At 44.3% G+C, this 24,218-nt stretch overlaps 1 protein-coding gene across 3 annotated transcripts; it reads left to right on the plus strand.

Moving 5' to 3' along the window:
• Positions 1 to 8,642: 8,642 nt before the first annotated feature.
• On the plus strand, positions 8,643 to 24,213 carry LOC111160161 (glutaminase 2). Of its 3 annotated transcripts, XM_022523043.1 has the most exons (19): positions 8,693 to 8,874; positions 12,043 to 12,045; positions 14,847 to 14,946; positions 15,391 to 15,512; positions 16,130 to 16,259; positions 16,792 to 16,871; positions 16,957 to 17,120; positions 17,333 to 17,391; positions 18,892 to 18,924; positions 19,207 to 19,265; positions 19,773 to 19,839; positions 19,992 to 20,042; positions 20,266 to 20,442; positions 21,114 to 21,245; positions 21,359 to 21,451; positions 21,619 to 21,680; positions 22,176 to 22,252; positions 22,688 to 22,751; positions 22,907 to 24,213. In XM_022523043.1, exons 1-19 carry the CDS (start codon positions 8,693 to 8,695, stop codon positions 23,061 to 23,063), a joined length of 1,812 nt encoding a protein of 603 aa, XP_022378751.1. In that variant the 3' UTR covers positions 23,064 to 24,213. The 3 variants fall into 3 exon arrangements, with proteins under 3 accessions (XP_022378750.1, XP_022378751.1, XP_022378752.1); XM_022523042.1 differs by lacking the exon at positions 12,043 to 12,045 and having other exon boundaries at positions 8,643 to 8,874; XM_022523044.1 differs by lacking the exons at positions 8,693 to 8,874; positions 12,043 to 12,045 and adding an exon at positions 9,008 to 9,120.
• The last annotated feature ends 5 nt before the right edge of the window (positions 24,214 to 24,218 follow it).

Here is a 24,218-nt window from a genome sequence, read left to right on the forward strand (position 1 = left end):
TGACAGAGAGAGAGATCACAAGAAGGCGGCGGGGGGGGGGGAGCAGGCTCCCTGCTGAGCAGAGAGCCCAACACGGGGGGCTCAATCCTAGGACCCTGAGATCATGACCTGAGCCCAAGGCAGAGGCTTAACCCATTGAGCCACCCAGGTGCCCCAAGCATTTTTATTTTAAATAAAAAAATGTGAACCATCAAATACCCCCACAAACTACTAGGGTTGTGTCAAAAGATTCAAGAGTCAACTTGATGGAACTTTCAATGTCTAAAGATAAGACATCTTGAGCATTAAAATAATTTTTTAAAGAACTATCAACAATGTAAACACATCAAAATTATTAAAATTCATAAATTCATAATAAGTTTTTAAAAGTCTAACTGAGCACCTTTAAAGGATATTATGGAACCAACTTATTCTGAAAATTAGCAAGAGAAACAAATCAAATAGCCTATCTTTTCCATATGAACCGTTATCCCTAGTTGATAAAGCAAAGTCCTTCTTTAAAAGAAGAATTCAAAATAATAAAGAAATAATGACAGAAGAGCTCCACTTACTCTGCAAGCCTTAGTGAAACAATTGATCTAGGCAATGATTGTCAAAGATTACTAAAACCAGGAGTTCCTGGTTGGCTCAGTTGGTCATCAGACTCTCAATCTTAGGGTCATGAGTTTGAGATCCATGTTGGGTGTAGATTATTTAAAAAAAAAAAAAAAAAAGAGAGGGGCGCCTGGGTGGCTCAGTGGGTTAAAGCCTCTGCCTTTGGCTCAGGTCATGATCCCAGGGTCCTGGGATCGAGCCCCGCATCAGGCTCTCTGTTCTGCAGGGAGCCTGCTTCCTCCTCTCTCTATCTGCCTCCCTCTCTACTTGTGATCTCTGTGAAATAAATAAATAAATTTTTTTGAAAAAAATCATCAATATGCTGGGGAAGGTAGCTAGTAAGACAAAAAGGTTAAAGATAGATGAATACTACATGCTAAGAATATAGGGAGAAATAGGTAGAAAACTTGAGAATGGTAAATATTTAGAGTAACTATTGTGGAGACTAAGAGAAAATTCTAGAGTCTTATAGGATTGTTGGAAAATACTAAGAGCTTGCTGAGATTAGAAGATTTGTAGTTTAGACATTTATGCAGAAAATAAATACAATAATTTTATGTGGGAGTGCTATGAAACATTCAAAGAACAGATAAACCCAGTTTTACGCACTTTGTTCCAAGAAATTAGAAAAAAAAGGGAAACTTCACAACTTGTATTGTTAAATTAGCATAGCTGTTGTTACCTCTACCCTCAACATGGGGTTAGAATTTATGACCCCAAGATCAAGGGTTGTATGTTCTACTGAGTGAGCCAGCCAGGCACCCCACTTAGTATCACTTTAAAACCAAAAGCACATAAAGATAGTATGAGAAAAAATAAATAACAAAGATACAAATGTAAAAGTCATTAAAACATATATTTATGGACGCCTGTGTGGCTCAGTGGGTTAAAGCCTCTGCCTTGGGCTCAGGTCATGATCCCAGGGTCCTGGGATCGAGCCCCGCATCAGGCTCTCTGCTCTGCAGGGAGCCTGCCTCCTCCTCTCTCTCTCTGCCTGTCTCTCTGCCTAGTTGTGATCTCTGTCAAATAAATAAAATCTTTAAATATTTTTTTTTAAAGGGGAAAAAAGGGGCGCCTGGGTGGCTCAGTGGGTTAAGCCTCTGCCTTCGGCTCAGGTCATGATCTCAGGGTCCTGGGATCGAGCCCCGCATCGGGCTCTCTGCTCAGCAGGGAGCCTGCTTCTCCCCCTCTCTCTCTGCCTGCCTCTCTGCCTACTTGTGATCTCTCTCTCTCCGTCAAATAAATAAACAAATAAATCTTAAAAAAAAAAAAACTTCAAAAAAAAAAAAAGGGGGAAAAAATCCTTACATGGCAAAAACCACAAAAGGAAAACCAAAAGTCAAATGATAAACCAGGACAAGGAGAGGCAATGTATGCAACTCATCTTATATAAGGCTAATTTCCAAAATACGTTTAGAGTTCCTATAAATCAATATCAAAATTCTAATACCCAACAGAAAATGGGGAAATATATAATTCATAAAAAAACAAATAATTCTTAACCTTAGAAAAAGATCCTCAATCTCATAATTTATAAAAAGTTAAAATAAATACAAACACTTAGAAATGATTTCATATGTATTGGAATGGGAAACATTTTTAAAAAGGTGATAATCACCTGAGATGAGGGCAGAAAAACAAGCATCTCCCACACTGCTGGTGAGACTATAAAATGATATGACCAATAAGAAGCAATTTAGCAACATCAAAATTACAAACGTATATACCTTTTGACTCAGCAATTCTAATTCTAGGAATTTATCCTCGAGTTATATTTGCAAACCTGCAAAATGACAAGATATTTAGTATTACTCACTGCAGCACTGTAATACCTAGGGTAACCATAAGACATATTGTCCAAATTGGGACACCTTTTTTTTTTTTTAATTTCAAAGAGAGTGCACAAACAGGCAGAGCAGCAGGCACAGGAAGAGGGAGAAGCAGACAGAGGGAGAGGGAGAAGCAGGCTCCCTGCTGAGCAGAGAGCTCCCTATGGGGCTTAATCCTAGGACCCTGGGATCAAGCTGAAGGCAGAGGCTTAATCGAATGAGCCATCCAGGCACCCCAAAATTGGGACACTTTTATAAGAGGGTACTAGGCCCTTTTGTACCTTCTAAATTTTGAACCAAAATTCAGATGAGTAAATAAAATCATAAAATAGTCCCAGCAATGAATTTTTTTTTAAAGATTTTATTTATTTGACAGACAGAAATCACAAGCAGGCAGAGAGGCAGGCAGAGAGAGAGGAGAAAGCAGGCTCCCCTCGGAGCAGAGAGCCCGATGCGGGGCTCGATCCCAGGACCCTGGGATTATGACCTGAGCTGAAGGCAGAGGCCTTAACCCACTGAGCCACCCAGGCGCCCCTCAGCAATGAATTTTAATTTATAAGTTTTACAATCTGTATTTTACCCCTGTTTGAGCGGCTATGCTCAATAATAAAAATGCTGTTAAATATTATGATTCTATAGAGTTTCCTAAGTTTTGTTTTGTTTTTTTTTTTTAAGATTTCATTCATTTGAGAGAGAGAGAGCATGAGAGCATGAGGGCGGGGAGGGTCACAGGGAGAAGCTGACTCCCTAACAAGCTGGGATCCCAATGTGGACTCGATTCTAGGACTTCAGGATCATGACCTGAGCCGAAGGGAGTCGCTTAACCAACTGAGTCACCCAGGTGCCCTTAGTAACCTAGTTTTTAAATCATTTTAATTCTGCTATAAATAACATGAGAACTGTGCAAAACAAAAATACTTAAGAACAACTTTAAATCAAGTACCACTATTGTCAGTAACTATCACAGAAATATGTATCTGTATTACTTTTTTCCAATTTCTGTGTTTAATAATCTCACAATTATATTAATAATCATTTTCATACATCATAAATTTATTTGGCACCTTCTGTACTTTTTCATCTAAATTAAACTGAACTAAACTGGAATAATAAATGCAAATAAGCAAATAAATACACTTACCCTTGAAAATCTCTTACCTAAGTGGTAGTTACTATACATATTACCTGATAATCTAAAATTGTTTTACGTAAGGGAGGTAAGTAGGCAGGGGGATGGGTTAAACAGGTGATAGTAAGGAGGACACTTGTTGAGATGAGCACGGGGTGTTGTTAAGTGAAGAGTCACTAAATTCTACACCTGAAACTAGTAACACACTGTATGTTAACTAACTGGAATTTAAATAAAAACCTGAAAATCATGATCCCAGGGTCCTGGGATCAAGCCCCGCATCGGGTTCTCTGCTCGGCGGGGAGCCTGACTCACCCTCTCTCTGTGCCTGCCTCTCTGCCTACTTGTGATTTCTGTCTGTCAAATAAATAAATAAAATCTTTAAATAAATAAATAAATAAATAAAAACCTGAAAAACAAAAAAATAAATAAATTAAAATTGTTTCCTCTAAATTTCCCAAAATAAGAGAGTTATAATAGCAGCTTTAGCAAACTGAGAGGCAAAATAGTATAATGTAAAATTTTTCAAATTACATAAAATCTTGAGAAATTATAGTTTATGGAGTGTTAAGTAGATGAATGTGGTTAAAAGTAACTTTACGTAGTTTTTAAGAGAATGGTTTTGTTTACTGTGTGGTAACACAAGATTCTGAAAACATCTTTCATGTTCTTTAGGTTAAAAAAACAAGTATTAAAATGTTACCAGGGGCACCTGGGTGGCTCAGTTGTTAAGCCTCTGCCTCCAGCTCAGGTCATGAACCCGGGGTCCTGGGATCAAGCCCGGCATCGGGCTCCCTGCTCTGCAGGAACCCTGCTTCTCTCTCTCCCACTCTTCCTGTTTCTGTTCCTTATCTTGCTCTTTCTCTCTCTCTTTCAAATAAATAAATAAATAATCTTAGAAAAAAAAAATGTTACCAACCACAACCATCCACTAAAGGTTTTTTCTTTTTGCTGTTTCAAATTCTTTCAAATTCGCTTTAGTCTATTAAGAGGTTTTTTAGGAACGCCTGGGTGGCTCAGTCAGTTAAGCATCTGCCTTTGGCTCAGGTCATGATCCCAACCTGGGATGGATCCCACACTGGGCTCCCTGCTCAGGGGGAGGCTGCCTCTCCCCTTGCTTATGCTCTCTCTCCTTCTCTCTGACAAATAAATAAAATCTTAAAAAAAAAAAAGAGTTTTTAAAAATCTTTTAGGGACCTTGGCAAAATTTACATTCTCTTAGCATATTATAATGATTCACTCTTGCTATAATCTATTCTATGGCCATCAAAGAAACCAATTTACAGAGAGATTATTTGGCAAAAGAGACAATATGTATTACGCATTGTAAATTTGACCCAGTGTGGTGATATATTATGATTTTTTTTCACATCCTCATGTGTATATTTTTTCAGTCTTAATAAAATTTAGTTTTGTAATTATTAAACTGAACAGGAATTAGAAACATACACTGGGATAGATCATAGATACATCTGAATTTATATGAAATTTCATTTACTCCATGAAGGTTTAACATCAAGTTATTTATGTATTCAAGAGAGAGCAAACCAGCATGTGATTTGGGGGGGAGGAAAAGAGAGGGAAAGGACAAGCAGATTCTGCACTGACCTGGAGCCTGACCCAGGGCTTGATCCCACAACCCTGAGATCAGGACCTGAGCCAAAATCTAGAGTCAGACCCTCAACGGACTGAGCCACACAGGTATCCCAAGCACTGTTTTCTCATTTCTTCCAATAGTCAGAAAATGGTTTTGTTTGTTTTTGCTTTACGTCTGGATTCCCTAGCTCCAGGCCAGCACACGATAGGCCAATGAATAAATACTCACTGAATGAATGGAAGATGATGTTAGAGCCCCCAGGACTTATATTTTAACCAGTATTATTTTATATATATAATATATATACATACATATGTTATATATATAAATATATAATATTTAACCAGATTATCTTTTGCAAATGGAAAAACTAAAGCAGGAAGGCATGTGCATCAATAATAACATTAGCAGGACAAAGATTTATGAAAAAAAGTTTATGTGAAATCTTTCATTTGCACTAATTAATAGCCTAGCTACAATCTAAAGAGTAGAACGAATGAGAATCTCTAAATCATAACAAACACATTCCCCAAACACAAACCAAGTTTCCACAGAGGATTTAGCTTTTCTGATTTAGGTTCAAAATCATTAAGACCAATCCTCCCCCATACACCACAAAACTCTGGCAGAACCAGGGACTGACCTAAAAACCTACTATTAGACATGACAGAGGATTTCTTTCACATTATGGAAAGCCTCATTTCTAGCTGGCCATGTCGCAGTTGGCTAATACTTTAGCACAGATTTAATTAGATGGGTCTTTTTCAAATCAAGAACAAAAAAAGGATCTGCCAAGCTTTAACCACCTGGAATGACAAACTTGTTCATCTTGAATATTTTATACTTTACACAATACTGTGGGTCTCCCAAGTCACTAGTTCATGCTCCATCCTCATGTAAATTTAACAATACTGTAGTGGAAGAAAATCACACCGAAGGTCAAAGGGCAGCTGGAAGCTAGTTCTCTATGCTAAGAACCTCCCTTTCTACAGGTAGATTTACTTCACTGCTCAACAGGTTCCTCTAGTCAGAGAGAACTGGGAAGAAGATTGAGGACCTTATTACTGACTATAATTAAGGTTAATTCATAAAAGCAGGGAAAGGAAATAAAAGGAAGCAAATAACTTCTAGGTAATGTTCAGAAATCCCTAACATATGGTATCGCTTTCTTGACAGCTTAAAACGCTTCAGAGAAATTACATTCCTGTGAGAAAAGGATAAGATTAGCTTTATTATATTTGGAAAAACTAATGCTGGCTTGAGTTTATTCTACCAGAACTCTCTTTTTTAAAAAAATATTTATTGAGGGGGTGGGAGCACAAGCAAGTGTTGGGGGGCAAAGGGAGAGGGAGAAGCAGACACCCTGCTGAGCAGGAAGCTGGAACTGGGCTCCATCCCAGGACCCTGGGATCATGACCTGAGTGAAGGCAGATGTTTAACCAACTGAGCCACCCAGGTGCCCCTACCAGAACATTCTTAAAGTCATGGGCAAAGCCACGCAGGAGGCAGCTGAGAGCAAGCTAGAGTTCCTGAGTTAGAGAGAGTCCCAATAGGAGATAGGGCAGATATGGTATGACTGCCAGAGGGAAAAACAAACAAAAGAAAGGTCACTCTATCTGGTTTCAAACCCAAAAAAACCCTCCATCCCTAACCAAAGCAAAGGAGAACTGCCTTTCTACAAAACTCACCAGAGAATGGTTTTGATATTTATACTCCCAAATGCCCTTGATGCTCATTTTAATCCCTAAATGAAAAGTGAAGGTAGAGTGTGCAACCTTGATCTCAGGGTTGTAAATCCCCACATTAGATGGAGAAATTACAAATTTTTTAAAATTTTATTTGACAGAGAGAGCACAAACAGGCAGAGCAGCAGGCAGATGGCCAGGGAGAAGCAGGCTCCCTGCTGAGCAAAGAGCCTGACATGGGGCTTGATACCAGGACCCTAGGATCATGACCCCAGCCAAAGGCAGTTGCTTAACCAACTGAGCCACCCAGGGGTCCCTTAAAAAAATTTTTTTTTTTTTTAAGAAAAGGGTTTGTGATACAGCCTCTAGACAACTCCCAGTACCTTACCATAACGTTTCTCACATAAAACGCTTCCTTTAGGGATAGGATCATTTCCTGGGATAATCCAATTCAATGGGTTAATTTTGGGAAGAGCTTCATGATGAAGAAAGCCTTGTAGTCACAGACTTACCTGAGTCTAATTCCTCTGATATTAAATTACAATGATATCTCTGATATTAAATTACAACTGGGTTACCTTATTCAAATAAGTCCTAGTTCTGAGTCTTAGTTTCCTCATCTTCCAAATGGGACTAACTGTAACTACTCTGAAGTCTCTGGTAAGTGGGAGTGATAGACCATATAAAATCCACCATAAGCACTAGATGGTAGCTAATATTTACAGAGTTTCTATTAAACACAGATGCTGTGTTAAGCACTGCGAAACCACAGATGAATGTTTTTCTAGTTGCAAATGATAAATTTCCTTAGTTTTCAAAATTCCTTTTCTAGATCACCTCTTTTCCGTAAGGAATACAGGGGCAAGCAATTAAAATAACTAAAATCTTGGGAGCACTTAAAGGTTTATAAAATGTGTTAAGGGCCCAGTCAAGAACATGCAAGTCCTAAATAGTCGCCAAATCACTGTCAGAGTTGAAATGAGAACCCAGGCAACCTAGTAACCATCAGGATGACCTTTTCATCCAACTTAGGCCCTCCCTGAAGTGCCCGGGGCTGTTTCTGGTCGGGCTATTTTCCGGCCAGGACATCTGACTCCTCACTCACCAATGCCGCGTGCCGGAGACGAGGCGTTCATTTGACCTCCATGCCGCTCGACGCGGCGGGTTACTGTGTTCGGGTCTGGCCTTCGAATGCTGAAGGTCACTAGGCGGCCTCTTGAATAGGGCTCACTCTTATCCAAGTGTAGACAGGTACTCCTCCCCTCTCTCTCCGAGAGCGCCATCGTTCTAACGCCGCCGCGTCCTCCGGGAGCTCGCCTGGCTTCGCAAAGCCCCAACCCTCGGCTTTCCCGCCCTCAACGTCCGCACGCAAGGCCGCCGCAAGGTGCCCGGGGACGAAGGAATTCACAGGGCTTTCGCGGACGGCCCACCGCCTTGCTCTCATTGGGTAGCCTCCTCTTTTCTCCGCCCCCAAGGTCTTTGCTTCCCCGATGATTGGACCTGGACGTTGTCCATCCCACCTTCGGGCACCGCCCTTTTTTAACCACCCACTAAACGTCCCCCCGCCCCCATTTTCTCTCTTATCCACTCCTCGCCCATCCCCTGTCTAGGGGGGCGTGAGTGTATTTCGCAGTGGTCCGATACACTTAGGGACCCGCCCCTCCCCCTGCTCCGGGACCCCACCCACTGGGCCCCTCCCCTCCCCTCCCCTCCCCTCCCCTCCCCTCCACATCCTAGGCTCCGCACTCCAACACCCAGCTCCCCCCACCTTGCGGCGTTCACGATTCCTCCGCCCCTCCCTCCAACCAGCCCTCAGACTCCGCGGGCGCTCGGGCCGAGCGGGAGACGAGCTGGGGGGATGCGCTCTATGAGGGCTCTGCAGAATGCGCTGAGCGGGACCGGCAGTCACTGCTGGCTGGGAGGCTGGGGTCACCTGAGCCGGAGCCCTCTCCTTGGCGGGGGCGTCCGGCACCACCTCAGTGAGGCCGCGGCTCTGGGCAGGGAGACGCCGCACAGCCACCAGCCGCAGCGCAAGGATCAGTAAGGCTTGCGGGACAGGGGCAGGGGACAGGCTCGCTCGCTACTCCCACTGTCGTTGTCGCCAGCTCCCGAGTCCCTTTACCCCGAGAGCGCATCTCATCTTCCCTCTCTTCTCCTCGCTCACTAGCCTGCGATGCCTTTTCCTTTAGATTTGGGGCTTTGGGTCCGCCGCGCTCGGGCGGTAACATGCCGTCCGCCCGGGAGGGCGTTTGGGCAGGTCGGTCCTCGGGATGGTGCCTGTCCAAGGTGCGTACTTAACTGGGAACGCAGATGGGCGCGGAGTGTTGCTTGGTGCACGTGTCTGAGTGCAGGGCCGTGTGCGCACCGCGCATCCTCACCCTCCCTCTCTCCTCCTAGGTCCACGGATGTATTTTAGGGGATGAGTGGGTATGGAACAGCCTCCCGTCTCGTGTCTTGGTGTACTTGGGTCTGTCCAGCTGTATGGTGTGTTTGTGTTCGGCATGTCCTCGGCGTGTAATGTGTGATGCGCGTGTATTATTAGTGCGCAGGTATGTGCGTGTGTCGTTTGCTTATGTGTTGGATGTGTGCGTTGTCAGGGCCCTCAAATCTGTAGAATAAGGGTAGTTTCCAATTGGCTGTTGAATGAGGAAAGTCGTAATAGGGAAAAAATCGCAAGATGCAGATTTCTCAAATCAGACCCAGTCAGAGCCACGTTGTTTGTGCTGCTCAGGCTCCCCGATTTAAAAGGTTCTCTTACAAAGAAATCATAATAATAACAGGTTTGCTTCTCTTGGGCTATTATTCTGCCCCAGAGGCTGTACCTCTCTCCTCCACCACCCAGGAACACTTGGTGGCTGAGCCTCTTTTCTCCGAAATGCAGACAGAGCTGAGCAGGAAATTTTGTCCTTTCCAGAAGCCAACGTAGACACTGCCCAAGTAGCTCTTGCTCTGTTATAGCAGGAACAAAAAATGGACCATCTCCCTGTCATTGACATGTACTGATGACATTCAGTAAGACATGCACATCATAATTAAAGTAGCCAGACAGACACAGCACTGACTGTCTCACCACCACTGGAGCCTCTGTCCTGACAGGTAACAGACCAGTAATGTATGATTTACTTATTAATTTTTAGGCTATACGTGCCTCTTCTCAAGGAAACGTGGAACATTGAACTTTCCAAAAATTAGCCCTCTCTCTTCCATTCCACTCTCTATTCCAACTTTTCCCAAGTAATCACCATGGGAGAAATGGTGGGATAGCGCAATGCCTTAACCTCCCTCACCTTAAAACCTTCTGTGGGATGGGAGCGAGGGTTATCCCTGATTCCTTCCACACACTCTTCCTTGTCCAGTGGAATCAAGTGATAGACATGTTTGGGGAACCTTGATCCTCCTGCCTCTGACTGTCTGTGCTCCCAGGGAATTTGTGGTAAGGGCCTTGATCTGGTGTTCTCTTGGGCAGAAGGAGTTGAAAGGACTGGGAGGGCATGGGCTCTGGGAGTGTGCTACCATGATGGGGAGGGGTTCTTATGTTTGAGGGGGGGAAGGAAAGGAGAAAAGAGAAAATGCCCTGTTATTCGGGTTCTTGTTTGTTTTTTAATATTTAGCTTTCTTATTTCTTGTTATAAAAGAAAAACAAGATAGAGTATCAAGAAGAAAATAAAGGATCCCAGTAATAGAGGTAACCCAATATATATCCATATATACCTTATATATGTATATATAAAATTTAACAAAAATAGGATCATAGTATTCATATTTTTGGTAACCTATCTTTTTCATTTACGAACAGCTTTTTTTTTAAAGATTTTATTTATTTATGATGGAGAGAGAGAGAGAGGGAACACAAGCACAGGGGAGCTGGAGAGGGAGAAGTGGGCTCCTTGCTGAGCAGGGAGCCTGATGTGGGGCTCGATCCCATGATATAAGCCAAGGGCAGATGCTTAATGACTGAGCCACCCAGGCGCCCCTACAAGCAATTTTTAATATTGAATATGTATGTGTGATATCATCATTTTAATGGTGGCTATTTAACCATTTTGAGATTATATTGTATGAGGCATCATAATTTATTTAAACAATTTTCAGTCTGGTTACTGCAAATCCTTGTGCACCTACTCAGTTATTTCTTAGAGTAAATTCCTAGGAGATTTTGCTTCCCAGAGACAACCGTCATCAGTATCTTGTATAACCTTTTAGAGATATTTTATGCATGTATCAGCAAATACATGTTGATATTATTTTCTGTTCATCATGCTGTACACATTGTCCTGCACCTTGTTCCCCCCCAACATTATATTGTAGATCAATTCATATTTGAACCAAAGGGTATGCAGTTTACTTAAGGCTTGTGATACCTTAGTGGTATGGCATAATTTCCCATTTTCCTTCAGCTTCCAGGCACAGAGAGGCCTGCCCTAAAGTGTTCTACATAATAGCCTTGAGTTATTCTCAGATAGCTTTTTCATCCTTCTTCTATCACTGCATGGATCCTGTCCTCCCTAAAGTCACTGGTCCCATGTGACAACTGGATTTCCTCAGAAAAAGAAATTCCCCTCTCCTGGTATTCTCCTGGCCCTAAATATGTACATGCATCGTCTATGCCAAGTTTCTTGAGAGACTTGTTATTTTTTAATGCATTGTTTTAATAGATAGTATGCCCATATTCATATATACCATATTCAATAAATACTGTATACATATTCATATGGTTCAAAATTCAAAATATGCAAAAAGATATATAGTGGATAATATCCCTCCTACTCCTTTTGCCCAGCACCTGCTTCGTCACCCTAGAGGAAGGTAAATCAGACTTACAAGTTTCTTTCTTTCTTTCTTTTTTTAAATAGGTTTCTTATATATCCTTCTAGAAATATTTTGTACCTGAAGAGGGAAGTATATCTTTTTCCTTTTAACATAAATGGTACCATAGTATGAACATCGTTCTACAGCTTGCTTATTTGAGTTAAAATGACATTTTATTTTTTTTAAAGATTTTATTTATTTGACAGAGACAGCAAGAGAGAGAACACAACCAGGAGGAGTGGGAGAGGGAGAAGCAGGCTCCCTGCTGAGCAGGGAGCCTGATGTGCAGCAATATGACATCTTAGATATCATTCCATATCAGTACTTAAGGAACTCTCTCATTTCATTTTTTTATACTGCATAATATTTCATTACATGAATATACCATAATTTACCTAGCCAGTTCCCTGTTGATGCACATTTAGGTCATTTCCAGTCTTAACTATTACTAACAATACAATAAATGTGAATATGTTACTTTGCAGGTGTGTAAGTACACTTACAGGATAAATACCTGGAAGCCAAATTGTCAGGTCAAAGAGTTTTCAAGGGTCTTAATTTCAAATACCTGTCATGTTTGGAATGATCTGAAAAAATATTTCCTCTAAATCTGTTGGCATATTAATAGCGGAATTCATGAAAACCAAGAAGTCTTCAGTACCTGGAATTTTAAGCACTATAAGCCAGCAAAAGAGAGATTTGGGGAAACAGGAAGCTTCCTAGAAATGTAACTTGGTAATTCTCTATTGAAGACCCACTATGTGTTAGGGACTTTGCTCAATGTTAGGAAGACAAAAATTTATAGAGGGATGGATGTCTATATAGATCGATATAGATATATATTTAGATCTATATAGATATATACTTATATCTATATAGATATATATCTACATATAGATAGATATATATAGAGAGAGAGAGAGAAAGAAAGATGTATGAAGAGGGAAGGGAGGGAGAATGGGCAAAATGGGTGGGGGTGTGGGAAATAAAGCCTTAAAAAAATTGGGAGAATTGGAATTAGAAATCTTTATATCTTAAAAAAAAGAAAAAGAAATTTTTACATCTTGGGGCACCTGGCTGGCTCAGTCAGTGGAGCATGCAACTCTTGATCTCCATATCACGAGTTTGAGCCCCACATTGAGTGCAGAGGGTACTTAAAAATAAAACCTTAAAAAAAAAGGAAATTTTTACATCTTTTCTGAATTTAATCTATAATCCAAAATATCATATCTGTTTAGGTTTTGCAATGCACTTCTAATTTAGAAAAATAATGAATGTAGACTCTTAAAAAAAATCACTAATTTAGAAAAATAATGAATGTAGACTCTTAAAAAAAAAATCACAAAGACCTAACAGTGGAGCAAGGGAGATCCTTCTGTCAATAAGATGGTGGGTTGTGTCATACCAGCAGCATAAACAATATTGGGAGGTTTGAGGAAGCCTTTACAGAGTTAGTATATTTGGTCTGGACCTTGAAGGATGAGCAGGACTGTCCCAAGTGAAGGAGAAAAAGGTCATTTCATACAGAAGTTGCAGCATAAGCAAAGGCCAGGAACGCTGACAATGCCTGGACCATTTGGACACCCACCTATTATCTGGCATAACTGGAGTGTCAGGGCATGGTGGAGAATAGGAAAGGAAGGTTGGCAGGCCTGGTTTTTTGTTTTGTTTTGTTTTGTTTAAGAGTTATTTATTTGAGAGAGAGTGTGTGCGTGTGGGAGAGAGGCAGAGGGAGAGACTCTTTGGGAAAACTCCCCACCAAGCACGGAGCCCAACTCAGGGCTCATAACTCATGGGATCACGACCTGAGCCAAAACCGAGTCCAATGCTTACCCAAATGAGCCACCCAGGTGCCCCTGTTGGCAGGTTTTAAGGAGCCTTGAGTGCCAAACCAAGAAATAAGAACTTATTTGTTAGACACTGGGGAACTATCATAGGTTTTTGAATAGAGAAATGATATTTGAGGGTTTTTTTTTAAGATTTTATTTATTTATATGACAGAGATCACAAGTAGGCAAAGAGGCAGGCAGAGAGAGAGGAAGGGAAGCAGGCTCCCTGCTGAGCAGAGAGCCTGATGAGGGGCTCAATCGCAGGACCCTGGGATCACAACCCAAGCCGAAGGCAGAGGCTTTAACCCACTGAGCCACCCAGGCACCCCGATATTTGAGTTTTAGAAAGAACTGGCACATGGTGGAAGAAGGGTTGGAAGACAAGGGAGTGTAGTAACAGTTAGGGAACAGACAATATGGACTGCTAATAAAAAAACATGGTTTACTGAGCATTTACTGTGTGAAAGACTTTTTCGCAAAATGTTATGTTAATTAAGCCTACTTCACCCATGTGAAGTAGGCATTGTTACCCTTATTTTACAGATGAGGAAGGAGGTTCAGCAAGATTAAATAATCTGACTTACTAACCCTATTAAGGTCACACAGCTTCTAAGGGGCAAATTCGGTTCTTTCTACTATACCATGCTGGCATAGGAGAAGAAAAGAGGGTGGATTTGAGAGACATTATGGTGGTTACCATAATGTGGGGTTACTGACCGAACATGGATGTAAAGTATGGGAATTCTCCAAATGATTTCAAGTTTCCAGCTTGGCACCAGGGTGTGTGATACCACTATTAACCTAAATGGGGAGCACAGGAAGAGGAGCAGAGGGAGGGAGGTGAGATAACATCAAGTTTGGACATTTTGAGTTGGCAGTGCCTATGGGACATCTAGAAATGGAAGTGTCTAGAAGGCAGCTAGAAATAAAGGTCTGAAAGTTAGAAACAAAAGAAAGCTAGAGAGTAAGATTTAAGACCTTCCAGGAAAGATGTAAAAGCTGGAAGTATAGGGAGAGATCAAATGATTCAGGCAGGAGGGTTGAGTGAGGTAGAGTGAGGACACTTACCTATTTATTTGTTTGTTTGTTTATGTATTTATTTTAAAGATTTTATTTATTTCAGACAGAGCAAGTGAGAGAGTGAGCACAAGGGGGAGGGGCAGAGGGAGAAGCAGGCTCCCCACTGAGCAGGGACCCCCCAATCCCAGGACCCTAGGATCGTTACCTGAGCTGAAGGAAGGCAGACACTTAACCGACTGAACCACTTTGGTGTCCCAGGGACACCTATCTATTTATAAGGCCATGTTCTAGGAGGAGAAGCAGGGAGCAGTTCTCATGTTCCTATCCTCCTTTCCTATCTCTGCCCCCAAACAGTGACTCATCAGAGAGTGGCATGCTATCCCGCCTGGGTGATCTGCTCTTCTACACTATTGCTGAAGGACAGGAACGAATCCCTATCCACAAGTTCACTACCGTAAGTTCCTCTCTTATCTTCTCAGAATGCTGAGCCCTCAGGATCTCTGCAAAGCAGGAAAAGGAGGACAGGACAAGTGTAGGGTAGCTAACATGTTGCCTCATGAAGGTGAAAAGTAGGAGATGGCAGTAGATATCAAGGCTCATAAGGCAATCCCATCTATGCTCCAGGCTGGAAAGATTAAACCCTCTGACTCAATCCATATTCTTGGTTTGAGACTTTGACCCAAGGGGTTCAGAAACCAGCTGCCTTGATGAAAAAGGGCAGGAAACTCTTATCAGCCTTCAACCCTGCACCATTCCTCCTTTCTTAGTCTGCAAACCCATTTGGTCCATGTGTCATAGTAGTTGGGGTTGAGCTAATTGTTATCCATTGGGAAAGAAGGTTAGGATTGCATTACTGTCCTTGTAGTTGACCTTACCAGGCTTCTTCTTTCCCCTAAAGGCACTGAAGGCCACCGGACTGCAGACATCAGATCCCCGGCTCCGGGACTGCATGAGCCAGATGCGTCGCATGGTTCGAGAGTCCAGCAGTGGTGGCCTCTTGGACCGAGATCTCTTCCAAAAGTGAGGGCCCCACAGTTAAGGGCACCATTCTCAGAACTGTTCTGTGGACATAGACTATGACAGCAGGGAGGGCTCCTGGGGACTGGATCAAGTCCAACTCCTCAATGTATTATTTATTATACAAGTAACATATGAATGTTCACGTACTCATTATAAAAGTGCAAACAACATAGAAATACATGTTCTCCCTTCCCTGTCTCCCCAACCCCAGTCCCTTTTCCCGGAAGGAAACATTGTTGACAGATTAGTGGGTATCTTCTAGACAATGTCCTATGCATTTATGTACATATAGGAATATATGTAAATACACTTATATGATTTAGGAATTTTAACATATTAAGGTGACCCACTGTACATATCATTTGGGTACTTATTTTTTTCTCATACCCTAAGACACTGTGTCTTGGGCTATCCTTCCAAATCATTGCCACCCCTCATTTTAGGGGCAAAAGAAACTTGAGACCCAGAAAGATAAAGTAACATGCCAAAGGTCATACAACTGTTGGTCCCAAACCTAATCACCACTCACACTTTCCTTATTCCTGACTTCCATGGCTCCGGAGTGAGTCGCAGCTGCATCTCTCCAGCCCCCTAACCCCATCGTGTCTGGGATCCAGGTGTGTGAGCAGCAACATTGTGCTCCTGACCCAGGCATTCCGAAGGAAGTTTGTCATTCCTGATTTTGAGGAGTTCACGAGCCATGTGGATCGCATCTTTGAAGATGCCAAAGAGCTCACTGGAGGCAAAGTGAGGGCCAGGGGACTAAGGGCGGGACAAGGGCTCTGGGCCAGATATACTTTGCTTCTTGGAAATTTCCGGGGGTTGGGAATCCATGATTGAGAGATGAGAAGTGGAATCTCTAAAAATGGGGACAAGGGTTTTATGTATTTCTATACATGTGATTTCTAGAGCAGAGGAGGGAAGCCAAAGTTCTAAAGGGGACAATTGGCATGAAGGATTCAATAGACCTTTGAAGGAGACCTGTAGGGTAATTAAGCCCAAGACCCAAAAAGGGAAGCTGACCCCAGAATTCTCCACTTTTTACCTTCTGTAGGCTTTGCTGCCATCTCTATCGGGATAAGGCTACAGAAAGATAAGGCATTCTTGGACTTAAGACTTGGGTGTCCCTGGGAACAACAGGCAGGAGGGAACCCTGTTGCCCTGCAGAAGACAGAATTCTCACTTTTATCTAAAAGAGTTTCCTGACCCAGAACCTCAGCTCTGTTCCCCTCTCTATATCCATATCCCCGTTCTGTTTTCTCTCCCCACTCACGCCCAGGTGGCAGCCTATATCCCCCAGCTGGCCAAGTCCAACCCGGACCTGTGGGGCGTCTCCCTGTGCACTGTGGATGGTCAGCGGTGAGAAGCCGGGTGAGAGGATGGGAAGGCAGGGCACAGGTGCAGAACATAGGCTGACTCTTTTTGCGGCACCTGTCTGCTGCAGGCACTCCGTGGGCCACACAAAGATTCCCTTCTGCCTGCAGTCCTGTGTGAAGCCCCTCACCTATGCCATCTCCATCAGCACCCTTGGCACTGACTACGTGCACAAGTTTGTGGGCAAGGAGCCCAGTGGCCTACGCTACAATAAGCTCTCTCTCAATGAGGAAGGTGAGTGCCACCAGAGCTCAGATCAGACTCAGGTGTCCCCCTTCTTATTCCCACCTACCCCTGCAGCCCTGTTTGTTTCCCTGACCTTCCTGATCAGTTCTGTCATTTTATCCTCCCCAGCAAAGAAAGATTTGTCTGCCTGCAGAGTGGGCAGGCTGTAAAGGAGGCTTTGCACAGTGGCTAATAAGACTGGGTGGTTTGTATTTCCCCAGGAATCCCCCATAACCCCATGGTCAATGCTGGTGCCATTGTCGTGAGTTCCCTGATCAAGGTCAGTGCCATCCTAGCCTTCTGGAAGGTACTATTCTCTAAATCCCCTTGTTTCTATATTCCTCATATCTGCCCAGCTCTTCAGGGGGATTACTGGGTCTTTGATTCCTTTGAGGGTCTCCAGGAGGCAGTGAGGGCACAGCAACGACCACATATATTAAAGATGTTAGTAAAAGGAACTATACCTCTGCCCCCACCCATGAGTCTGGAGCCCAGAGCTTCCTGGCCCTTAGAGAAGTGAGCAGGTCTTGACCCCTACCTAGGACCAAGGGCCACATGCCAGATACAGGGGGAGGACAGCACTACTGGGCACTGATTGGCCACTTCTGGGTGAGGGACACAGAAAGAAGGGTGAATGGCCAGGCCAGGGCAGCTATTCACGTCACTTGAAACTGTGAGTTGGCCTTGAGCAAGGGCATCAGGCTGGCCTGTCAGCTGTAGGTCTCCCAGGGCTTGAGCAAGAACCTGAGAACAGCGTGGGCAGCAACATTCCAGAGCCAATCACAGCCCCTCCTGAGGAAGGTGGTGTTAGGAACCCTCCCCCCAGGGACTCAGGTGTCACTGTCCCTATGGTGTTGACACTATAGTTGACATGTGTAGGAAGCAACGGGGTGTGGTGGGGGGTGGGGTGGGAGACCAGGCTCAAGCTCTCCCTTGCCCTGGGTTACCTCTGCCTGCAGCCCTCTAACCTGCACCTGCCTCATCCTATTCCCATTGAAGTAGGCCTTATTGGACCTGACTCTCAGCTAAGATCTTCAGCTTTATTTTGGTTATCAATATAATCTATATAACAATATTCTGTGCAACACACCTCTCATCCCATTCCTGTTAATCCTGTTGGAGATAGCCATGGGAGTCAGGGATATGATAGAGTATGGCTCCAGCCTGGGCTGTAAGGGATGGGGATGGGGATCAGAATTGGAGTGGGACTTGGGGACAGGACCGGACTCAGGACAATGGAAGTGAGAGGCAGGGATGAGGCCTGGGATTGAGAATGGAATTGGAAGTGAGACTCAGATGGGTAAGACTCCTGGATGGGCTGAAGTTATCTGTACTCATTACTTGATAATAAAATCTAAATGGTTTTGTTTTTAAGATCACTAGATATGCAGCCGTACCCCCCCCAAAAATATATATATATGTCATTTTAAAAAAATCATTGTAAAATGTAAAATATTCCCAGTGGCAAAATTAGTGTAAGACATTAAACTCCATTGGGGCACCTGGGTGGCTCAATGGGTTAAGGCCTCTGCCTTCGGCTCAGGTCATGATCCCAGGGTCCTGGGATCAAGCCCCGCATCGGGCTCTCTGCTCAGCGGGGAGCCTGCTTCCCCCTCTCTCTCTCTGCCTGCTGCTCTGCCTATTTGTGATCTCTGTCAAATAAATAAACAAAATCATTAAAAAAAAAAAAAGACATTAAACTCCACTAAGTCCTCCTGACACTCCCCTGTCATCATTCTAGGCTTGGAATGCTAATCGATCTCTCTCTCTCTCTCTGCAGATGGACTGTAACAAAGCAGAGAAGTTTGATTTTGTAAGTTCCCTTGCTACTCAGCTCCTGGCTGCTTTTCTCCATAGCATGTTTTCCCCTCCACCTGCCCCAGTGCTCAGCTCTAACTCCACTCTGATAGTGCACCAGCCCATACTAGAAGCCTTATTTCCAGAGGCGTGGGAATCTATGGCCTCAGAGGGGAAAGCCTCCTGAGTCTCTGCTGGGATAATGACTTAGAAATTCAGAAGGCTTCATCAGGCTAGTATGTGTTCAGTAGGGGTCCTCACCCATGTGATGCCTTTCATGCCCCCTTTCCTCTTTCAGGTGTTACAGTATCTGAACAAAATGGCTGGGAACGAATACATGGGTTTCAGCAATGCCACGTAAGGCCCCCTTTTGCGGGATTGGCTGAATACATTGTGGGATATGTGCAGTTGCCATAGAGAAGGGGGATGAAAGAATCTTAAGAGGAGGAAATCCAGGGGAATTTTGGCTACCCAGCTTCCTCTGAGATAATTCATTGATATTTGTTTACTTTGTAAAAGAATTTATTCCATTTCTATTTAGTATTTAGAGAGGCAGTGTGAGGATTTATTCCTAAGCCCTTCTTGCCAAGCCTCTCCAAGCCAGAAACCTCATCAGTTTCTCCAAACTAGATGACTAGACAATTTGGGGGTTGGGAGTTTCTTTTTCACACTTAACAGTAAAGCTATGTCTACTGCTTGCTCAGGGTCAGTAGTTTTCTCCAGGATTACCGTGAGGATTTATTTGGGGGCTGATTTAGTTTGACATGTGTGATCTAGTTCTGTCTCTCTCAGGGAAGGTATTTTTTCCCCTTCTCCTAAAACCCACCCCTCAACCATCAACTCTAAATTGGGTGTTTGCTTCAGATTCCAGTCAGAGAAGGAAACAGGCGATCGGAATTATGCCATCGGCTATTATCTAAAGGAAAAGAAGGTAACTGGGAGAGGCTGGTAGAGAAAGTCCCTGAGAATTCTGCAGCTGGTGGAAGGGCACATGGGGTTGGGGACTTCGGTTGAGATCCTGGCAGTGTGACAGGGTTTGCTGATGGCCTGAAAGGAAATGTTCTCCCTTCTTCTTGCTTACAGTGCTTTCCTAAGGGGGTGGACATGATGGCAGCCCTCGACCTCTATTTCCAGGTGAGCACACACTGTTGTTCCGTGCAGGGCCAAAGGAATAGGACAGTCCACCATCCTTGCTCTGACCCACATGAGGGATGCGTCCTCTCCAGTGGTTCTGGTGTCCTTCAGAAACACCAGGGGAACTTTCTGAAAGATCAGGAGGCCAAGAACATGGCTCTGTGCCCAAGAACATGGTGTTCATGGTCCACATTGCACCCACCCTTCTGCCTTGTTTCTACAGCTATGCTCAGTGGAAGTGACCTGTGAGTCAGGCAGTGTCATGGCAGCTACCCTGGCCAATGGCGGGATCTGCCCCATCACAGGAGAGAGCGTCCTGAGTGCTGAAGCAGTGCGCAACACCCTCAGCCTCATGCACTCCTGCGGCATGTACGACTTCTCAGGCCAGTTTGCCTTCCATGTGAGTGCTTCCGGCCCTGCCATTGTTTGCTACCAGTCCGGAGCCAAGAAGTGAGACCACGGAGTCTCCGAAGGTGGAGGCTGGAAACTTGTTCCTGCCTCTCCTTCGTAACTCCTAGTCTGGCAGTTGGGCTGAGAGTCCTTAGGCGAGTCTGTCAAACACATCAAGTCCCTCAAACACATTAATACATGATGTTGCGGCTTCTGAACCCCACTTCTGCCACCCTCCATGTACCTGGCACTACTCTAGGTCTCGGTGTAAAGGTCCCTTCCTCAGAGAGGCTTTGCTGACCATCCTGTCTCCAGTAGGCCCCCCTCCCACTGCATTCTCCATTGCAGCACTCTGCTTCTTTCCTCCTGTGTTATCTCATAAGCTGTGATTCTTTTTGTCTCTTGATCGTCCATCTCCTACCACCAGCATGAAGTCAAGAGACCATCCTAGTTCTAGGGCAGCATCAGGCACAGCATAGACACTCAACAAGTATTTCCTTACTGAAGCCATGAGTTTAAAGGAGACAGGACAGGAGAGGAATAAGGAAAGAAGCTAATTAACAAGCCAAGAGGTTGAGGTGGAGATGACCTTGCCTGTGCAGTCATTTGGAATAGACGAACTTATTAATCCAGACTTGAGGGCACCACTAGCTTATCCTCAGTCTCAATTTTATCCCCAAGGTGGGCCTGCCGGCCAAGTCAGCTGTATCAGGAGCCATCCTTCTAGTGGTGCCCAATGTCATGGGAATGATGTGTCTATCACCTCCATTGGACAAGCTAGGGAACAGCCATAGGGGCATCAGCTTCTGCCAGGTGAGTTATTTTGCCTGAAGATCTTAATGATTTTGAATGAGTAAATGAAACAATTTTGAGCTCCTAGTGAGTGCAGGGAGTAAATAATCGATCTCTTTGGCTTACAATTCTAGAAGCTGGTGTCTCTGTTCAATTTCCACAACTATGACAACCTGAGGCACTGTGCTCGAAAGTTAGACCCACGGCGTGAAGGGGGAGAAGTTCGGGTAAGGAAAACCCCAGGTGGCTTGTAAGACTATTTCAGAATAGAACATTCCATTAATGGTTTAGCAATACCCTTGGCTAAGCATCTTTGGAGAAGGGTCACAGGACAGAGCTGAGCATGGGTGAGCCCAAAGTCACAGTTAATCTCAGGTGGGTATTTGTTTTCCAGAACAAGACTGTGGTGAACCTGTTATTTGCTGCCTATAGTGGAGATGTCTCAGCCCTTCGAAGGTACCAAATAAACAGAGTAAAATACTCCTGATCAGAGATCTCATTAAGAGTCAACACAGCAAAATAGTTAAAGGCTTCAGCTTTAGAGCCAGATAGAATGGATACAGACTGCATTTAAATGAGATTGTTTTAAGTACAGTGACTGCCATATGATATGAATTTAAATAATGGCAGCCATGTTATGATTAATCTGGGTGCTAAGAGCAGAGTCCTAGGAGGGAAGTAAGCACCCTCAAGTAGATCACCAACATCAACAAACATGTGCTGGGCACCTACCACAGGTAGGCAGTGATGTTTCTGGAAGCATCACACCCCTGTCTGATTTGGGAGTAACAGTCTCATCTGGGTATGGAACATGATTATGCAGGGTCTACAGATCTTAGCGAGCCTGTTTTATTTTTTCTGGAACCTATCTAGTCGGAACCCCACGTCAGAAAAGACACTAGTGATTCTAGACTAATCTGGGTAACTCCAGCTGCTTTCCCCAACCCTCAGGTTTGCCTTGTCAGCCATGGACATGGAACAGAAAGACTATGACTCCCGCACAGCCCTGCATGTTGCTGCAGCTGAAGGTATCTGAAGGTTAAATAAAAGGGGAACCAGAGCTTAAGATCCTTTTTTTTTTTCTTTTTAAAAATATTTTATACCCCGCCCCCCCTTTTTTTTTAAAGTAAACTCTACTCCCAGTGTGGGGCTCAAACACACAATCCTGAGATTAAGAGTCATATGCTCTACCGACTGAGCCTGCCAAGCACCCCAAGACCATTTCTTTTCTACGAAGAGTACTCCCTATTGTATATGCCCATAAGGTTACAGGCGCAGCAACTAGTTTTGTTGAGATGCCCTGCAGTCTTCAGGCCAACTATTATTGGCTGCCACAGGGAGCAAAATGGGAAGAGGCCTTTCCCCCACCCCTCTTGGTTCAGACTTCAGCTGCCAAAGTCCATATGGCTAACACCAAAAGGTTGAGGATCTATACCATCTCATTTTCCTTCTCATATTCCTAGGACACATTGAAGTTGTTAAGTTCCTGATTGAAGCTTGCAAAGTGAATCCTTTTGTCAAGGACAGGTAAGAGTAAGCTAAAATTGGAGGTGGCCGGGGGCGGGGGGTTGGAGTCTGGGCATAGCTTCTCTCCCTCTGCCCTCCAGCCACCACAGTCACGTAGTGTGACCAGAGCACTGTCGCTGTCTTCTTTCCCTGATCCCGATCTCGGTTCCTTTTAGGTGGGGCAACATTCCCCTGGATGATGCTGTGCAGTTCAACCACCTGGAGGTGGTGAAGCTGCTTCAGGATTACCAGGACTCCTACACACCATCGGAGACTCAGGCTGAGGCAGCGGCGGAGGCCCTGTCCAAAGAGAACTTAGAGAGCATGGTGTGAGCCTGGGACATGCACATGGTCCCTGCTCGAGGAAAAGCACGAGCTGGCCACACACTCAATCCATAACCACCAAACATGCTATGGACAGCCACACTGCTTCAGTGGGGACCAAGACTTAGGCCACTGCTTTCTGTGAGAGTGAAAATACCCAATTCCCTTGACAGACAGAGTCTAGAGAAGTGCCTTGGTGGACACATGCAGTACAGCAATCCATGGAGACGATGAGCTTCTCTGAGGTACAGCCTAATGGTTTGGCCCACTCAGAATCATCCCAGGTCCCCTCTCCCTCCCCTAAAGAAACCATCATGAGAGAGACAGAGATACTCTGGAAAAGGGGCCCTAGCCACCATGCACAGGTATATGTCCACAGAGGAAGTGGGACAGCCATGTACCAGGCTTTAACAGTCTGAACAGGTCTGCCCTCCTTGGCTCGAAAGTACTGCTGCTACTGCTAATTTTATAGACAGAGAAAGTATTTTGTGCTCAAATAAACTTTAATTACACAAATTATTATTGTTGTTAAACCCAGTTCTTACCCCTCTCCCTTAGGGGTATCCAGCCGCATCACCATCAGAAAGTAGAATATGAGGGAACTGCAAGGTCAGAGCCTGAGAATACCTATTTCACATATATACTCACCCCACCACGTTTTCCTCAACCCTAAATATTACTGTAGGTTAACTGTATTCTCCTGCCAGAGGTCAGGGTGGGTGGGGGGTTGGGGGAGGGAAAGGTGGCAATACTTGAGGGTTTGGGACTAAGCAGGCCCCAAAATGGGTTGTGCAAGACCTCAGGCCTCCCTCCTCCCTCTGGAAGTTCCAACTGTGGCAAAAGTATCTTATCTCCTTTGGTCACTGTTGTAACTGGCCCAGTGATTCTAACAGATTGACCAAATGTCAGAGGTGTGCAGATTAAGGCAGACGGACTCTGGGTGGTGACAGCTGCAGCTGTGTGGGGCTGAGAGTCTGGCACTGAGGTACTGGGGAAGGAGGGCCCTGTTTCATTCAGACACAGTAAAGCACTTCCTGAGGGAGCCAGAGCCCAGACTCTATGTACTATAGAGAGAAAGGGCCAAGTCACTGACTGCACCACTCCTCCATCCAGAGGTAGAAAGGATTTACTCTGGAGAGATCCTGTAGTGCCCCAAAGCGGGGG

The sequence above is a fragment of the Enhydra lutris genome, unplaced genomic scaffold (assembly GCF_002288905.1).
Source record: "Enhydra lutris kenyoni isolate GAN:26980312 unplaced genomic scaffold, ASM228890v2 scaffoldscaffold74, whole genome shotgun sequence".
Classification (NCBI taxonomy): Eukaryota; Metazoa; Chordata; class Mammalia; order Carnivora; family Mustelidae; genus Enhydra; species Enhydra lutris.